Source organism: Drosophila tropicalis, unplaced genomic scaffold (assembly GCF_018151085.1).
Source record: "Drosophila tropicalis isolate 14030-0801.00 unplaced genomic scaffold, ASM1815108v1 contig_158, whole genome shotgun sequence".
NCBI classification, from domain to species: domain Eukaryota; kingdom Metazoa; phylum Arthropoda; class Insecta; order Diptera; family Drosophilidae; genus Drosophila; species Drosophila tropicalis.
Window position 1 is genome coordinate 14270499 of NW_027172602.1, and position 17551 is coordinate 14288049.

General features: G+C 39.4%; 1 protein-coding gene across 2 annotated transcripts in view; it reads left to right on the forward strand.

Annotated features, from left to right (window-relative positions):
- Pde9 (phosphodiesterase 9) overlaps nt 1–17551 on the forward strand; it is a 56162-nt gene that overhangs the window by 12911 nt on the left and 25700 nt on the right. For both annotated transcript variants that reach the window (XM_068283563.1, XM_068283562.1), the window contains exons 3-4: nt 9582–10782; nt 11053–12723. In XM_068283563.1, the coding sequence (XP_068139664.1) occupies nt 10509–10782; nt 11053–12723 (1945 nt within the window). In that variant the 5' untranslated portion in view covers nt 9582–10508. The remainder of the gene's footprint in view (nt 1–9581; nt 10783–11052; nt 12724–17551) is intronic.

Sequence of the window (17551 nt, forward strand, 5' to 3'; positions counted from 1 at the left end):
GAGAGCGCCACAGGCCGTTAGTCTTCACACAATGCTAAAGACACACACATTACATTGACTCCTTTACTTTTTTTGTGTAGTTTTATAATTTTATGCATACTTTATTTTACAAAGCTAATGAAATGCTTGAAAACGAAATGAAATGAAATTGATTTTAAACGGTTACTAAAAATGCTATTTTTGGTCTAACCATCAAAAAAGTAGGCAACACTTTTTGCTACATCTGTAACCTGGATGGCGTGTATTTCTGTATTTTTCTTCACTTGCTTAAGGTGACCTTCGGGTGGCCTTTTCAACTGCTGCTGCACTGTGCTTATTTCCGCTAATAGCATACAATGCAATTTGGCTTTGGCTTGTTTCTTTTTTTTTTTCTCAGAAGAGACCCGGATGGGATTTAGCGATATGAAAGATGCGGCTATGCTGTGATAGCGAAAAAGGATGGCCGGGAGGATTTAGAAGTTGGAAAGGCAGAACTGCAGGAAATGCCTGCAAGATGATGACGAAGATGTTGATGCTAAGGTTGATTGGTATGTTGGGATGATGGAATAAGGTTGGTCATATACAATTTGGTGTTTTTAATTAAATCGATATGTGATGGTGTTAGCAGTGATTTTCTTGCAGCTGAATGAAATATTCATAGCCTATTTGATATCTTAAAATCAATTTTATTACTTTAGAGCTGCAAACAGTAAAGCGGATTTTAGTTCGCTCTTTATCCCACCCCTGTTAAGCCACATTTATTTGGTAGACGATATGAACCAACTGTGCAACAGCATTTTAATAAGATTGAGCAAGTTGGCTGAATAACTTGGGGGAAAGCACGAAGTCAAAGTGAAAATATTTCCTTTCTATTTATCGAATTTCACTTTGCTTTTATTAATTTCAAATTGCCTGACAATGCCATTAGAAATCTACTTACTCAATAACTAATGAAGAGAGTAGAGTAAGAGGAAATCGATGGAACAAACTCAATGACTAAAAATATTTAACTTCATAATTGAATTTAATTTTCATGTTTGACCTGCAGCTGCAGCGGGGATAGATGTTGATGCCGAAGTTTGTCACGATGGTGATAAAGTTAAAAGAGATTGGTGTTCACACTTTAACTTTAGGGCTTAGTCTGCCTGACCCTATGTATGTCTAACAAAAAGGGGAAATGTGACAAATTGTGTGGCAAAGTTTTTAATCATTTATGCAAATTTGTTTTCACTGCACTTGAAATTCTTGGCCTGAAAGAGTGAAAGAGTTTTAATCGCTTTTCTATTTTATAAATTGTACATACATATGTATATGTATGTATGCATTCATATGTATATGCATATTATAAATAAAAGCTTGTATGCACATATTATTATACACGCATATATGTGTGCATAAAACATGCTGCATGTGAACGTACGATTGGTTGGTCGACATGTTTATATTGATTTTTGTGTTTTTGTTTTTTGCCACTTTTCATGTTAAATATTTATAAATTTACATACATACGCATCTAGTCAAAAAAATGAAGACCCGAAACCCCTAAAGGTACATCTTATTTGTCAAGTTTATGTATAATAAGTACGTACGTTGTACATTATTGAAAAAATTTTCTCCCAGGTGACAGTGGGTTACAGTTCAATCTCAAACTATTTTGCACCACTCTTCATGCTCATGAGAAAATTAACAACATTTCATTATCAATAGTCGTGTCTGAAAGAAAGAAAGGGAGGCGAGTTTGCAAACATTTGCAATTAATTGAAATTGAGCATAAACTTTTATGTAATTCTTTTGCCTTAAAACCATAACCATTCGAAAAGATTATTTCAGCTTTTAATTGCGTGTATATGTTTGTGTATATCATATCCTTCTTCTATGTGGGCAACTATGAACTGCATCTGGCAACTGCAACTTGCTGCTGTCACTTGTTTTCTGGTTGCCTGACAATGATATGTGGTGGGCTGTAGGACAACGCAAACACAGACTAGCGCACCTATTCATATCATGCTATTAATTTAAATGCAACAAAGACAAGAGAAGCTCCAAGAGAAGGACTTAGAGGAGTAAGAGAAGAAGGGCAGCCCATGACTTAGCGTCGCTTAGTTTTGTGTTCCGCTCTGTGGATAGGAGATGGCAGGTTACAAAGGCGGGTGCTAGTGGTCACCAGGACAGCAGGTAAACAGCTGCGATAACTCAACAGCATTTCATTAAACCATTAACTGTCATTTGCACATATGTGTAGGTCCAGTGTGTGTATGTGACCTTCCGTCCCACCGTTTTCTCGTTTTCTTCAGTTATTCCACAGAATACACAAGAGAAGTAAATTTCGAATATGAAATCTCTACTTCTCTTTTCAATCATATACATACATAGATATGTAGTGTGTGAACAAATCAAGAGCCTATCCTTCCTATTTTAGGCGAACGTTTTATGTTATTCGATCAGGAAATTTTTAACAACAAACCACATCTTGCGGGTAAAACACAAATTGGGACCCAGTATAAAATAACAGGCTTACTAATAAAATTAAAAGACACTTACTAAAAAGATAGGTTATGAATTAATTCAATCCATAATCATAAACTTATATTGACTTGGTTTGCTTGAAGTTTATAAAATATCATATTTTGGAAAAATGTTTAAGAAAAAAACAAAACAAAATTGAATCTTTCATGGCGCTTAACAATAAGTTGTCTCTACAGGAGGAAGGCGAGTTGAAGAAGGAACACAATTTGTGTTCATTTGCAAGTGTGTGTGTGTGGTTGTAACAATGTTGTAACTGGTAACTGTCAAATTGGCTGACAGGGCAACCAGACGCAAAGTCAGCCGTTTGAACATTGAACAAGGCGAGGGACCCCAAACAAGGTAGAGGCAGATTGAGAGGATGTAGGAAGGACCAACAGTCAACCAATTCACCCACTCACAAACACACACACACACATACTCGCAGCCCGGCCAACAAATAGTTTGCGTTTTGTTGACTTGGTTTGCTTTTGGACGTAGCAGAAGTTGCTTGCAATGCATGCAATGTGTTTGTGTGTGTTACTTTTGATTAGGCTGCCTGTTTGCTTGGCGGTTACAATGTCCTGTCCGACAGTCATCCTTGGCAAATATATTTTTCGGACTTGCCGCCTACCTCCCACACACACTCATACGCATATACACAGCCTCTGCGCCAACGTCTATCTACTCTTGAAACTTGCTTACAAAAATCGTTTGACTGGCAATTTTTCTTTTCCTTTTCTTTTTGCATCTTTACTTTCTGGCAAAAGGTTCCTGGTTGTGTATGTGTGTGTGTGCTGGTGCTTGACAAATATTGTCTTTATTTCCTGTCAGCTCGATTTCGTTTAGTGCCTTGACTGTTATTTTTATTCGTATTTCTAGTTTTTATTTTTACTTTTTTCACCTTGCTCCTCTGTTTGTGGACATTTCATTTGACTCGCATCATCATTTGTTTTGGCCGTTGACACGATGAGTGGATGTGTGTGGGGGTGTTTGTGTTAGTGTGGGTGTTTATGTGTGTGTGTGTATGTGCCTTGATTATTGTTATTTGCACACGTGTGTATGCCCATCCACAACTTACCTGTCATCCCAGGCTATCTGTCATTCTACTTTCTTTCCGTCTCTGTCCCTCTGTGGGTTTCGTTTTGATTAATTCAGCTTTTATTTAATTGAAAGTTTAGCTGAAGATTTACTTAAATTATTAAAGATAAAAATTCTGTTCAAATGCTGGCCAAGTTTTTTTTTGTGGAAAGGCCAAATAGATGAATTTGATTTACTAATTGCAACATGGCCGAAAATGTTTCTGCTGCTGTTTGTTAATTAGCCTTCTTTAGGAGTAAAGCTCATTATGCTTCGTGCGCAGCTAACCAATTTTACTACTCTTTGACATTCTAACCCCAGACTCATACACACACCCACACTAAAACCCACCTACATGCACCCACATCCACAAATTTCCTCCATTGGTCGTTGTTGTTGTTTTTGCCTCAACTTATTTATAGAATCGCCGTGAACTTTTGCTGTCGGCTTAATAACAATTTTCCCACTCAAACTGAGCACGGACGAAATTTTCAGAAAAAAAACTAAGAAACGAGAGAAAATTCTCTAGTCTTAAGCTGGACAAATGTAATTTGCATATGCAAAGCTACCAACAAAATTTGAGGAATTCATCGACAAGAGAAGAAAAAGGCAACAACACACACAAGTGTGGATTGAGGGTGACGAGTGTCTGGTTAGTGGGTGGGAAGTAGATGGAGGATGGTACAGAAAAAAAAAAAACTTTTGATTTATCACCATAATCAGCGTATAAGAAGAATCCTTGTGGGTAACATTATTTACAACTAGCCCGGGAGACATGATGAATGATGCCCCCCCCGTAAAAAAACTAGCATTCAAGGTGTGTGTCACACTCATTCTTAGTGTGCGAGTGCGCGAGCCACAAAGGCCCGCACGCTGTCTGCTTGCCTGTTTTTTTATGCATGAAAGCATCCACACATTACAAAAATGTTCTTTTCAACAGAATTTTTAGCATCTGCTTTCTGCCGAGAAAGCAAAATCGAGTTGTGAAATCGGTTTAAAAGCTTAGAGTGGAATTAGTGGTGAAATGTGATTTTCGATAAGCATTCTCTAACCAACTGTGATTTGGCAATGCCTACCCGTCAATATCAATCAGCTAGTTAACAAATACAGTCCCGGGTTATTCCCGTTATACATTTTTTTCCTGTTTATCTTAAATCAAGAAGCAAGACCAGCAGAAACAGCTTTCCATTATTGGCACGAAATAGAAATTAAAACCACACACACATGCAGAGAGCAAAAGCGGAAAATCTGAAAATCACTTGCTTAAGTAAGTTCTTGGCTGCGTGTCCATGTCCTTTCGTATGCCCATGCTTATATCCCTGTGTTTATTTTGGTACGGTTCGTTGGCTTGGCTTTGCCCAGACCCAATAACCACCGCTCTCTATCTCTCTCCTTCTCTGCGAATGTCTCTTGCTTCTGTTTGCGTTTAGTTTGATTGAACGCCTGTGTATATACTATGCTTTTGTATGTGTGCCCCATGTCCGTGCGTGGCTTACCTTGCGTGGGTGTGTATGTATCATAAAATCAAAGGATCAGACAATGCGTCTGCTGTTTGGCGTTACAAACTGCTTTCCATTTAACTCCTCATCTTCCTTCATCACACACAGAGAAATCGAGAAATTCAAAAAGGTTAAATGGTGAACGAAATCGCTCAACATAACTTGCTTTTAGTTTCAGGCCAAAAAAATGTTTTCTTCTTTGCCTCTCGTTGCGTCAAAATAATTAGATTCTTTGTTGGTCAATATTTAGGGGCCAGTTAGGTGATTCCCGTTACCTGAAATTGAAAATTTCTCCAGAGCCCAACCAAGCCAAATCATATTAAGAGTAAACGCATATGACTAGCCTTTTTCGCCACACTCTCCTGCTACTCTTTCTTGCTCTGGCATATTTCTATTTAAAGCGAATGCACTCAAAAAAAGAAAAAAAGGGGGAATAAGGTAAAGGGGAAGAGAGACATGCAAAAGCAGATCAGTTGTGAGGGAAGGGCATTCGGTGGGTGGGAGGCGTCGTAAGGGAAAACAAGAGCAAATAAAACGTTGCCAGCCGCACGCCATTTTCATGTTGCATCCTGCCATTACTGCTGCATACATATACACACATACACAAAGAGAGAGAGAGAGAGACACAAACACACACACTCGGTAGTATTGGTCTGTTGGTCCCCACGTTGGCCGCATGCAAAAACTGCTCGTTTATTCAACAACATAAACATTGTTGTGCACATAAATTTATACAAAGTTCTAGTTTACATACCAAGTGAACGAAGCGTAACGATTCACTGTGCGAGTAACAGAGGCAAAGGCATAAAAGGAGAGAGAAAGAGAGAGAGAGAGAGAGAGAGAGAGAGAGAGAGAAAACGAAAGGGCGCGAGAAGGGTGTCAAGAAGTGAAGAGTAGTGGGTACATCAGGCTCGGTTTGGCTCTCTCTTGTGGCACAGTTAACGTGAAAGTGGCCAAGTCGAATCGATATTCATATCAACCGCAAAATGTGTGTCGCTGTTTGCCATCAAGTCTAAAACTAGGCTACACATTTTGATGATGCATTTAAGGCACCCGCCTCCAGTCCCAAACTGAACCAATCCAAACCAGACAACACTCAACACAGAGGCAGAGTCAGATCCAAATCCAAGCCCAGACATAGAAAAGAGATGAAATTGGGCGCTGCAATGTTATTTGATGTGTATATGTTGGGTAATAGTTCGAAGTATTTCTTACTAGTTCAACTTATTTCATATTTAATTAAATATTGGAATCTACCATGATGAAATTAAATTTTTAAGAGATTTTTAATAAATATGTTTTAATAATTTCATAGCTTTTCTAAAAAAAAATATACTTTTTTGCTTGACTTACTTCTGCAACTCAACTCTAAGGAAGGGTGTAAGAACTATTCGCAATCATTTCATCCAGCTGGAACACGATATATTCTTTTCACTAAAAATTTGTTGTTGAACTCTTCTCTCAGGAAGCGTTAATCCAGATGGACTGTCGGGCATGACTATATGAGCTCGTCTAGTCGTGCTGATCAAGAATACATATACTCTATATGATCGGAGATACACGCTTTTTTCCCCAAATTAAAATACCATCCTTGCAAGGGTATAAAAACACCTTTTGAACAATGCCTAAATAAAAGTGGACCCAATTTACATGCGGTGTGAGTTAAACCTCGCTAAAATAATTACCTTCACTCATTATATTAATATTTGTTTTGCTTGCTGCCACTGCTTTTGCCATTGCCGTCGCTTCTTTCCACTTTTATGTTCTGGCTAAGGTCAAACTGAAGCAGCTTATTAAAAACATTTCATTTCGCGGTGAATAAATAAAATGGAAAATAAAAATGAACAACAACAAGAACGATAAAAAGCTTCAAAAACAACAACAACATGGCACCCAAATTGCTAGCCGCCGCCATTCAACAGTTGGCCCTGTACAAAGGTTTTTCGGCTGGTTTAGAGGATGATTGGATTGTAGAGAGAAGGATTCAGGTGCGGGTGCGGGTGCGGGCTCGGGTGGGGAGGCAGGTGCAGGTGCGGATCTGTGTAGTGGTGGTGGTTGCTTCGAGGTTTCAACGGTTTGGGGATTTTGGGGCTTCAGGTTTTTTCCATTGATGTGTTTTTTTTTTTATTTTTGGCTTTTTTTTTTTTTTTTTGAGGACAAGGCTTTGCCGCACGGCGAGTCTTTGTGTTTGCGTTTGCATTTTGTCGGAGGCCCATGACAGGCGGCGGCAATTTTGCCACCTGCGGCTCCATATTGACACTTTCACTTTCGCTGCTTTTTCACCTCCCTCCCCCTCTCTTCGCGCACTCTTTGTACTACTCCCTCCCTGCGAATATATGCGTGTTTGTTTCTGGACTTTAATGAAATTGCCCATAATTAAATGTAACAAGCAAACAACAAAACAAAACACAAAATATTGCTCGGGCTTTTTTTATTTTTTCTTTTACATGTATCTCTTGAATGTCCCTTTTTTGTCCCTTTATGTTGTTTGACTAGAAGAGGAAAACGAAGGAGAAAAGTTTTTCATTTGGTCGTGTCAAAAATTGCCAGCATACCAAAGACGCACGTTAACTGGACTCAAAGAAGACACGGGAATGGAGGAAACGTGCAGAATTTTCGACGAGAAATTCCTACCAACAAAAAAAAAAAAAAAATAAATAAAAGAAAAAGAAAAAAATCCAACCAACGAAAGTGCAAAAATCTGAAAGAAGCTAAAAACCCTAACAAGAATTAAGAATTTATGAAAGTGAGACTCTGGCCGAAGCAATTTCGAATTGGATGAATGTGAAGTAAAGTGAACAAATTCCATATGTTAAATTGGGGATCCGATTACAAGATACCCTTTAGTAATTCAAAAGATTGGGCATGTCAATGTCCGTCTAATGAAGGAGACTCTACTGAATGTCGCTGTAGTTTTAAACTATGCAGTTAAGTTCTCCTCTAGGCAATACAGGGAGTACAATGATTTTATTTTGATTGGTTTCGAGAATGTATGTATGTAATGGGTAGAAATTCAATTGAATTTAAGTCTCAATAAAACTCGATGAATAAATGTTGAGCCGACCAGATAGAAGCTTTTTGGTCATCATTGATTTTAGCCACCCTTGCAGAGGGTGTTTGATTATCAAAGAAAGCGACAAGACTGACATCCACTAGTCGCCTTGGCTGAAACAAAAGGATGATCCCGTAGGATGTTACTTGCTGTTGCCATGTGGAATCCTTTTGTCTCTGGCTCATATTGAAGAGAAAGACAGGCACAGATGGACTGATAGACTGCCTCACTGACTGAATGACTGACAGAGTTGGCAATGCACTTAATGGGAAACTCGAGAGATGGTTGGAGAAAGCAAGGAAAGGAAGGAAAGAAGAGGCATGGCAACTGTTTGACATTTGCTGTCATTGTCAACGTTGGTCAAAGTCGTCGACAATTCGTGTTGTTGCTGCTGCTGCTGCGGTAACTGTCTGCGTTGCTTTGTGCAATTGCCTGTTGTTTACCCATGGCTTTTATCACCACGGCCCCGCTGCCAACCTACCACCCAATGAGTTCGCCTTTGTCTCTGCGGTTGAGGCAACATCGTCGCTTATTGGGATTGTCCAGTGGCCACAGGCCAGTGGCCAGAGTTTGCTTTACCTTCACCCTCATCTGCACCATTACCTTTCCCTTCGCTGCACATTCCAATCGATTATCACAACACTCGCTCACAACAAATGAGAAAGAACTAAAGAAGAAAGTAGTAAAAATATTTCATAAAATATTTACATTGTGTGTATTTTCTATTTATCCATGTGTTTATTTGTTGATACTGTGCAGCAATTCTTTCTATCTCCGCCTCAGTGCTGTATCTTCCTCGTTATCTTTACGTTTGTTTATGTGTGCAAAGTTTTTGTGATTGATTTACCGACATTTTGTCGACGTCCTGTGTTGTCCTTACATTGTAAATTATACAACCAAATAATGTGTGTGCTTGGACGCATGGTGAGGGGGGCGCAGAAAAAACGCAGAGAAATGTTTAAAAAAAGCTCGAAAATGGCAAATGAGCTAAATCTATTCAAATGTCAACAGAGAATTGCGTGAATGATTGACAAGAAAGAATGACATGTTCTTGAGGAGAAAAAGGATAACAAGAACAAGAAACCGATTGCATCATCTTAAAAGACTTTCGCCCTTAGCAGCTTATTCAAAACTTTTAATGAAAATTTTTATTTCAAGTTAAGTGAATTGACAAAGACAATACCCCTTATAATGGAAATCCTACTGCAGCAGCTGAATGCCTATTGCTGCTGCTCATCAGGTGAAAGAGACGGACGGACATGGCTATATGAACTCGTCTTGTCGTGCTGATCAAGAATATATATATACTTTAAATGACCTTTTGAATAAGTTAAATTTTTTTTTGCCATTGATTTAAAGTGGGTAAAGTGGGAACTTATTCAAATAATTTATATTTTAAAAACCCTTTGCCTAACTTTATAAATGTATATTTATGTCATATTTTTATTTTTTATTTCTGTTTATTTCAGAGAGACTTGCTCTTGTTGGACAAGGCGACGGCATTTCAATTGTTACAGTAAGCGGAAACGGAAGTGACGCCGGTTCCATCTATAGCCAAAAGCGACTTCAACTTGCATGTGTGTGTGTGTGTGTGGGTCTGCGTTTGTCGATTGAGTAGGACAGAGAGGAAGTGGCAGAATATGTCGATGGGCGTGTAACTTACGAAGCAGACAAACAGTTGAATAATGCAAATTAAAATACAATAAAATGTAAAACACAGACGACAACAGGAGCAGCAACAGCAGCAGCAGCAACAAGCTAAAGCTAGGAAGTATCCGTTTGGAATATGCCAAAAAAAAAAGAGAACGCAACTTTTCCACTAAATTGACTTGAGCGAACGGGGCGCCAGGAGGAGTTACGGAAAGCGATATAGCGCGAAAGAGCCGACGGGGAAATTTGCATAACTTTCTGCTTGCCTCTATCTCTGGTCTGCGCTGCTCTGCTCGGCTTATTCTGGACATCGGTAAAGGGGAGGCACGCGGGGCATAAACATCAAAAACAAATTGCAAGCAACAAAAGAAACGGTCATAAAAAGGCGCCAGCCTCGTAAAAATTCAGAACAGCAACAACAAAAAGGATTCAAGAAATAAAACAAAATCAAGAAAAGAAAAGGAGCAAAATATAACTACAACAAAACGAGCAATGTAAATGTAGCTTCTTGGTCCTGGCCATATTTACTCTCTCGCTCTTGCGCTTACTCCCCTGAAAGAATCCCCAACACAGCCCTACCTTCACGCTTGCTCTCTCTGTCCCTGTTTCTCCACAGCATTTGAACATATACATTAATTTATGCAACGGCAGCAAAAGAATATCAAATAATCATTACAATTACAAACAACAGTAGCAGCAACAACAACAACAAGAGCAGGAGACCGGTTAGCGAGGGTTGCTTATAAATGTACCAGGACAGCGGCTGCAGCAGCAGTAGCAGTCGACGTGGCAGCAGTGCAGCAGCAACATCAGCGGCAACAGCAACAACCAGCAGTAACGACGAGGAAACACTTGAGACTCTTACAATTATAACTACAACAACAATAACTGAAACGGAAATCAATGCAGCGGCCACCACAACCACAGTTATAGCGGCAACAACAACAACAACAGCAGCAGCAACTACCATAGCAGCAGCGGAAGTGCTTACAAGCGATGCTGAGGCTGAAGCTAGCCAATGTAAGTGCGATCTAAATTTCTTTTCTAATAGTTGTTTCGCCATAGAATTTAGTCTAATCCAATATGCGATCATACAGTTTGTAATTTTAATTCTAATTCCATAATTACTAACCTTAACATCATTACAATTAATTTTATAACAAATATTACAAACTCGATATATGTAGACCTCAATGGTAAATCTATCAATCTAAATATTGCAACTTCAAAATAATAAACATACATCATCATTAATTATTCCATCTGTACCTATTTCTACTCTAATTGCAGCTTCAGCTCCCGCACCGGCACCTGTGGCTAAGCCGATTTCCGCACCAATTCCTTTATACTCGGCGCCGCAGAGACAACAATACAATAACGCTCCAAGCTATTTATCGCCAGTTTCAGTGCCAGTAGCTGCCGTTGCTTCCGCTGCGCTAAGCGCCGATGTGAGATTATTGCGTAAAATTGGCTATATAGCGTCACGTGTACGTCGATTGGCCAAATTTTATGGTGACTTCCGTTTAACCAATCCATATAGTGCCCGTCGTCAGCGCCGGCAATTGCAAGAGATTATATTAAAGCATTCAATATTCGATCCGGGTAAAGAACGCGAAAGAGCCTTGCTTCTGGCTGCGGCAGCTGTTGCCGTTGGTGCAGCTCTACCAGTAGCAACATCAACAACAGTTGCAGCTGTAAGCATTACTGGTAGCATCAATAGTGCTAGCGGTAGCAATCGCTCACTTAGCATTGATCGCGAAGAAGAGGAAGAAGTCGAACCTGAAGACGAAGACGACTTTGTCGAAGCGAATTTAATAGCAACTGGAGTGCTAGGAGCAGACGATATAATACATCGTGTGGATGAGGTGGAAGTGGCCATAGCAACGACGACAACAGCAACAACGACAGCAACAGCAACAACTGTGCTCCGCAAATCGTCGACTAGCTCGACAGCAGCCAGTGGTACACCAACAGCGTCTGGTTCTGTTTCATTTTCGGCCTCCGCATCAATTAATACCAGTTCGTCAATTGGCCTGCTCGAGGAGTTACTCATACAATTCTACGAGGATCAATTTCAAGCAGAGCATCAGCACCGCAGTAACTTGACAGTCATTCGTCGCCAGCAGCAACATCAGCAACAACAACAACATCATTTTGCCACCTCCGATTCACGAAATAATAACAATCATAATAACAACAATAACGGCCTTGCCCTAACCATGTCAACATCCTTGTCCAATATGACAGCTGACGATAGCCAACAGCAACAACAACAACAACAACAACAGCAACAGTTGCCCACGAGCAGCAGCAGCAGCACTGTTGTCGGTGCTTTTCTACAGCCCATTTCACTGTCCGATACTGCCACGGGCAATGATAATCCACGTCGTCGTCGTGCCAGCGACTGTTCGGCTGCTCTCTCCAATCAGCTGCACTGCATCACACTAAAGAATAACAATTGTGCCACAACAACAGCAACTGGAGCAGCAACAACCAGCGGCAGTAACCACACAGTTGCCACAACCGGCAAGCTCCCGTTCCATCGCGGTAGCTGTGGAGCTGCTGGTGAACATTTACTGGCCGCCAATTCAATTGCCAATCGAGCCACCATTATTTTAAGTAAATCCTGCAACAATGTTGATGGCGATTCTAATGCAATGGGCATTGGCATCGGTGGCATTGGCATTGGTGGCATGAGCCATATTGGGGTTACCACAGCGAATAAGCTGCGCGCCAGCTCAACGGACATCGAATCGAATGCGCTAAATGGTGCCAGAGATGCCATGGCAACAATTGCCGCAGCAGCGGCTGCATCCAACAATGGGAATGGCAACAATGAGTATAGCATATTGCAGCTGAACAACACGATCATTCAATGTCATTTCAACGATGATGATTTTCGCGCTCTGGTCAAGGATCTAAAGCGCAAGGTTGAGTACACGGAGCGCATGAATTGGTTATGTGAGTACATTCATGAATATAAGATATTACAAAACATAAACCTGTCAACTGAATTTAACCTGTTCACGCATTCAAGTTTAAGTTTAAGGCCAACTTTTAGAATTGAAAGTGTTTTATAGAGAAATTAACGAAAAGCTGGAACAAGTTTAACATTATGAAATTATAAGAGAATTAAGTACAATCTTAAGTGTAAAAGTAAAAGCTCCCGAGAGCTGACTAAAGGTATTAGATTGTAGTTGCTGCTAATTGGTAAATATTTCAAATGATTGAAATCATTGCATCAGATTTCGTTTAATAACATTTGCGTCCTGTGTTTGATCAAGTCAAGTGTTACCACTTTTCCATTATTTGCGGTAATCGTCTCAAATGAGGTGTAAACTAAAGCGAACTAAAGGAGAAAATGAAAAATGCAAAAGCCAAATGGTTGGACAATTTAATGCAGCAACAATGGCAAATGGAATAGAATTACACTTTCACACAATTGGAGAGTGCGCCCTTTCCGTTCAGTTCACTGCGTCGACTTATCCACAAGTGATATATACATATGTACATACACATACATATGTATGTCTTAAGAGTCTTTATTATAGACATGAAGAAATTCATCTATGTACGATGTACTGATGCATCATTTTGATTAACTGACTTGCTGTCAGGCCGCATGCAATTTAGTGCCACTTGAGCTTATCGAAAGCCTCCTCCTGCAGCTCCTTTAGGGTATACGCCTTTTAGGTGTTGTGTGTGCCAAGGACAAGGGGACGGCTTCGACCAGCCGTTTTGTTATATGTCATAAAAAAAAAGGAGAAAAAAGTTAAGACCAACAAACAACAACAAAGTTGTATTTGTACCGATGCGAGTTATTCAGCGCGTCCTTTACGTTTAAGTTCCCTTCGCAGTCCAATAACTGACTGTCTGTGCGACCAATTGTCTTTGTCCTTGCACTCTGTTTAGCATATACGATACGCTTGGTGTCTGTGTCCCTTTGAATGTGTCCTGACATTTTTCCACTTTGTCGTCCTTTGAACATTTCAATTAAATATCTTCCTTTCGCTTATTTTTGGTTCTTTGGCGGGGCGGAAGCAACAATGTATTGCCTACTTTAAGCAACGCTTGTTAATTTTTCTTTGACTCAATTGAGCCAAAACATATGTTTCTCCCCTCTCGCTCTGCGTTTTTTGGTTAATTCGTTTTGGGTCCAATAGAAATCATAAATTAAAAATGAAACGTTTATATTGTATAGATATGGGAAGCCCATATACATGTATGTACGTATATGAAATGTGTATGTCAAAGGCCAAAAACTCATAAATTGCCCAGCCGCAAAACGCAAAATGGCCATAAATTGCCTCAAAAGAATAAAAAAAGCCAACCACAATTTTCAACACTTGACAACAAAAGAAAAGAGAGCTAAACAAAAGAAATGAAAGAAAAACGAGAGAGAGCTAGAGAGAGAGAGAGAAATTAAGCGAAGGAGGTCTTGTGTGGGGGGTAGACCCAATAAAAAATGACAAATAACCAGAAAGGCAAAGAAGAAATCTACTCGAGACGGCCGCCAAAATGCCATATCACCAAGCGGGAGAACCAGAGCCAAGAGTTCTCCCTCTCAGCCAAATCGTTAGGCACTTAAGACCCGGATAACATATAGAGAACAGCAAAAAGATAGAATGAGATACACAGAGAGAAGGAGGCGTAAGAGAGGAAAGTGTGTGTGTGTATGTGTGTTCTTTTAAGGGCAAAAGGCAAAAATCTAATAATAATAAAATACTTTATTGTTCAGTTAACAATTCAATTGTTTCACTTAACAAGTGTTGGCCAAGAGAAAATCAAAGCTAAACCGACAATAAGAGAGAAAAGTAAAAACGAACGAAGATGGTAATAGAGGAAAGCGTCATGGATGAGGAGACTCAGGATAAGGAATAAAAAATAAATTGCCACAAAACAGCATTAAGTGATAAAGTGTTGACCAAATCAAAACGAATGACTCTCACTCTCTCTCTCTCTCACACACTCTTTTATACTATTCCTAATACTATTTCATAAGTCTATATATACATACGTGATGGTGTTTGTTGGTATGTTTGTGTTGTTCTTTCGAATTGAATTAAAGTGAACAAATGAAAATGGCTAACAGATTTTCTTTTTTTTTTGCTTTATGCTGGAGCTGTTCCATGTGGTTGTCGTGTTCTTTTTTCCTTTTCCGACGGCTTTCATCCATACTTGATACAATTTTTGTTTGCAATTGGCGAAACTTAATGAATTTTAACTTTCCGTAACTGTGTCCTGCTGCGAATGAATTTGTAACTTGCTTTTTTGAACATTAGACTTAAGAATTGCTTAAACAGCCATACAGAGTGCATGTAAAGTTTATATTTGCCTGGACAGATCTAGCATATTTTTTTCGGGGGGTGTCCGATCGAAAAGGATATATTAATTTTGGTCAGACAATATAAAGTATATACATTCTTGACTCATTTAAATTGTTCCAATTGTCACTTGTCCAAGTGAATTGAAATTGGTGACATGTACAGAGATGAACTCAACTAACAAATGACGTAGAACAATGTTCTTTAGCTCTCCTTTTTTTGCTATTTAGCTTTACATCTTTATTGAATATAGTTCGTTAACAATTTAAACGTGAACGATGATCGAGAAGATGGCATACTAAAATATTCGGTTTTGTGTTTGCACAATAACTCTTTGGTATAATTACAATGTAAAAATGAAATATGAGACCTATTGCTGTTGTGTTTGTCAATGCCATTGTCATTATCAGACCCATTTCATATAGGAACTAAGTGGATTAAGGGCATTAAAATAGATGGACATTGCAGGTACATGTATGGATATATTTGTTTATATACAAACACATAGGAGGCAGGAAAGGTTCATAGCGGATATAAAATAAAACTGCTGTGGCAATTAATGCAAAATGGTGCAACACAAAACCAGGATGAAAGAGATAGACAGTGAGAGAACGAGAACGAGCGAAAGATCCCTGAAAGCGATTACTCTAGATAACAGGGGGCGTTTGGGCATTCGCTGTTAAACTGCTCTTCTTAGCTTCTCCTCCTCCCCTTTCTGTTGCCTGTGATTATTTTTATTTTTCAGAGAGGGGGAAGGATGGTACAATTTGTAAGCCAGGTCTAGTTTCAGTCCCAACCCCATGCCCGTGTCCTGGTCCTGCTCACATCTGTGAATTGGCTGCGACAGCTCAGGTGGGAGGAACAAAACTTGACACGCAACCTGCTGCCAGTGAGACCTGTGCCATGTTGAGGAGACCACAAGCTTTTTGCGTATTTACCCAGCGCTTTTAATTAATATACTAAAACGATTTTATTGGCTGCCAAGGCAAAAGCAAAGACAGGACACGACACAACAACCCACAGGACAGGACAGGACAGGCCAGTACGGGACAGTGTCCGGTTGGGACAGGACGCCACAAAACGGAACAAAATGAAACAATTGGAGTGGCTGTGGCAGTTCGAGTGGGAGCCAGATTGGCAGGAAGGTGTCAAACTCTGCTCATGCTGCCACAACGTAAAAATTTAAATTCAAAACCATTCACGAATCCGCAGCAGCGCACCTGAAGCGAGACCGCAAACAACTCGCCCCTCGTTGCCGGTAGATGTTACCGTTGACATCTTCAAAGTGTCTAACCGATGGCACGAGGCCGCAGGGACTTTAGGATGAGAATGTTGTGGATTAGATGATGGAACATTGAAGGTAGGAAAAAACTAAAAACGATAAACGAAAAGGAAAACGAATTGGCAATTGCCAACTTTTCCACAGCAACGCAAACAGTAAAACCACCATTATTGCGTCTTGCTTTCACTTACCTCTTCCCTTGCACTCAACCACCAAATCTGAGGTTCTCCGATAATATACTCTGCTGATCAACTTGACTAAATTTGTCAGATATAACCCAACCATGCCAACCAATCCTGGGCATAATTTGAGTCAGAGAGCTGTGTATGGATAAGCGTATTAAAAAATGAAAACGAAAATTAAAAAAGATGACATGAATATTTCATTTTTAATTATTCACATTTACCTAGGCAACGGAATGACAGACTAACTGGCGGACGGACGGACAAACAGTTATGACAAACTCAAAGCTACAGCAGCAACAACTTTTCAACTTTTTGTACTGCTCTGGCACGAGAATTTTATGGCTGTTGCTGCTGCCGTCTTTTCAACTCTGGATTTTTCTTTAATGGTTTTCCAGCATTTCATTTTGGACCACAACAACTACTCGAAAAGCGGCGCAGGGGAGGGATGAATTTGTATAATAAGCCAGAAATTAGCTAGAAATTTGTTTCGCCATCTCTCTTTACGATATACATACACATTTATTCATACCTACATATTTCAAATTTCAATATATTTGTGTATTATACTTGAATGCAAATAACTCAAGTTATAACGAATAAATAAAACGTGTTTATATGTATCAGCTTAAAGCACTTCTCTATTAAGTAAAAATGACTAAAGTTCTTTGTTTAAATCAATGAATTAAATAGTCTACAGCAAAGATCCAATTAAGTCCATTTTAAAATAGTGTATTTCCTGACTTAACCAACAAATTGGATATAGTGGATACACTAGGATTGGTGTTAAATGTGAAATATTCTTTAAACTAAAAAAAGGCAAAAGAAATAAAGAAGGAATTTATATTATGAATTTGCTGATACTACCAGCTAGATGCTGCTTGCTACTTGGAGAAGATGTCAAAGTTTTAGCGAAATTGGCATGTTCGTTAGCGAATTGCATACATACATGTACATATGTACATATGTCCGCACTATATGTATCTGATATCTGTCCTATT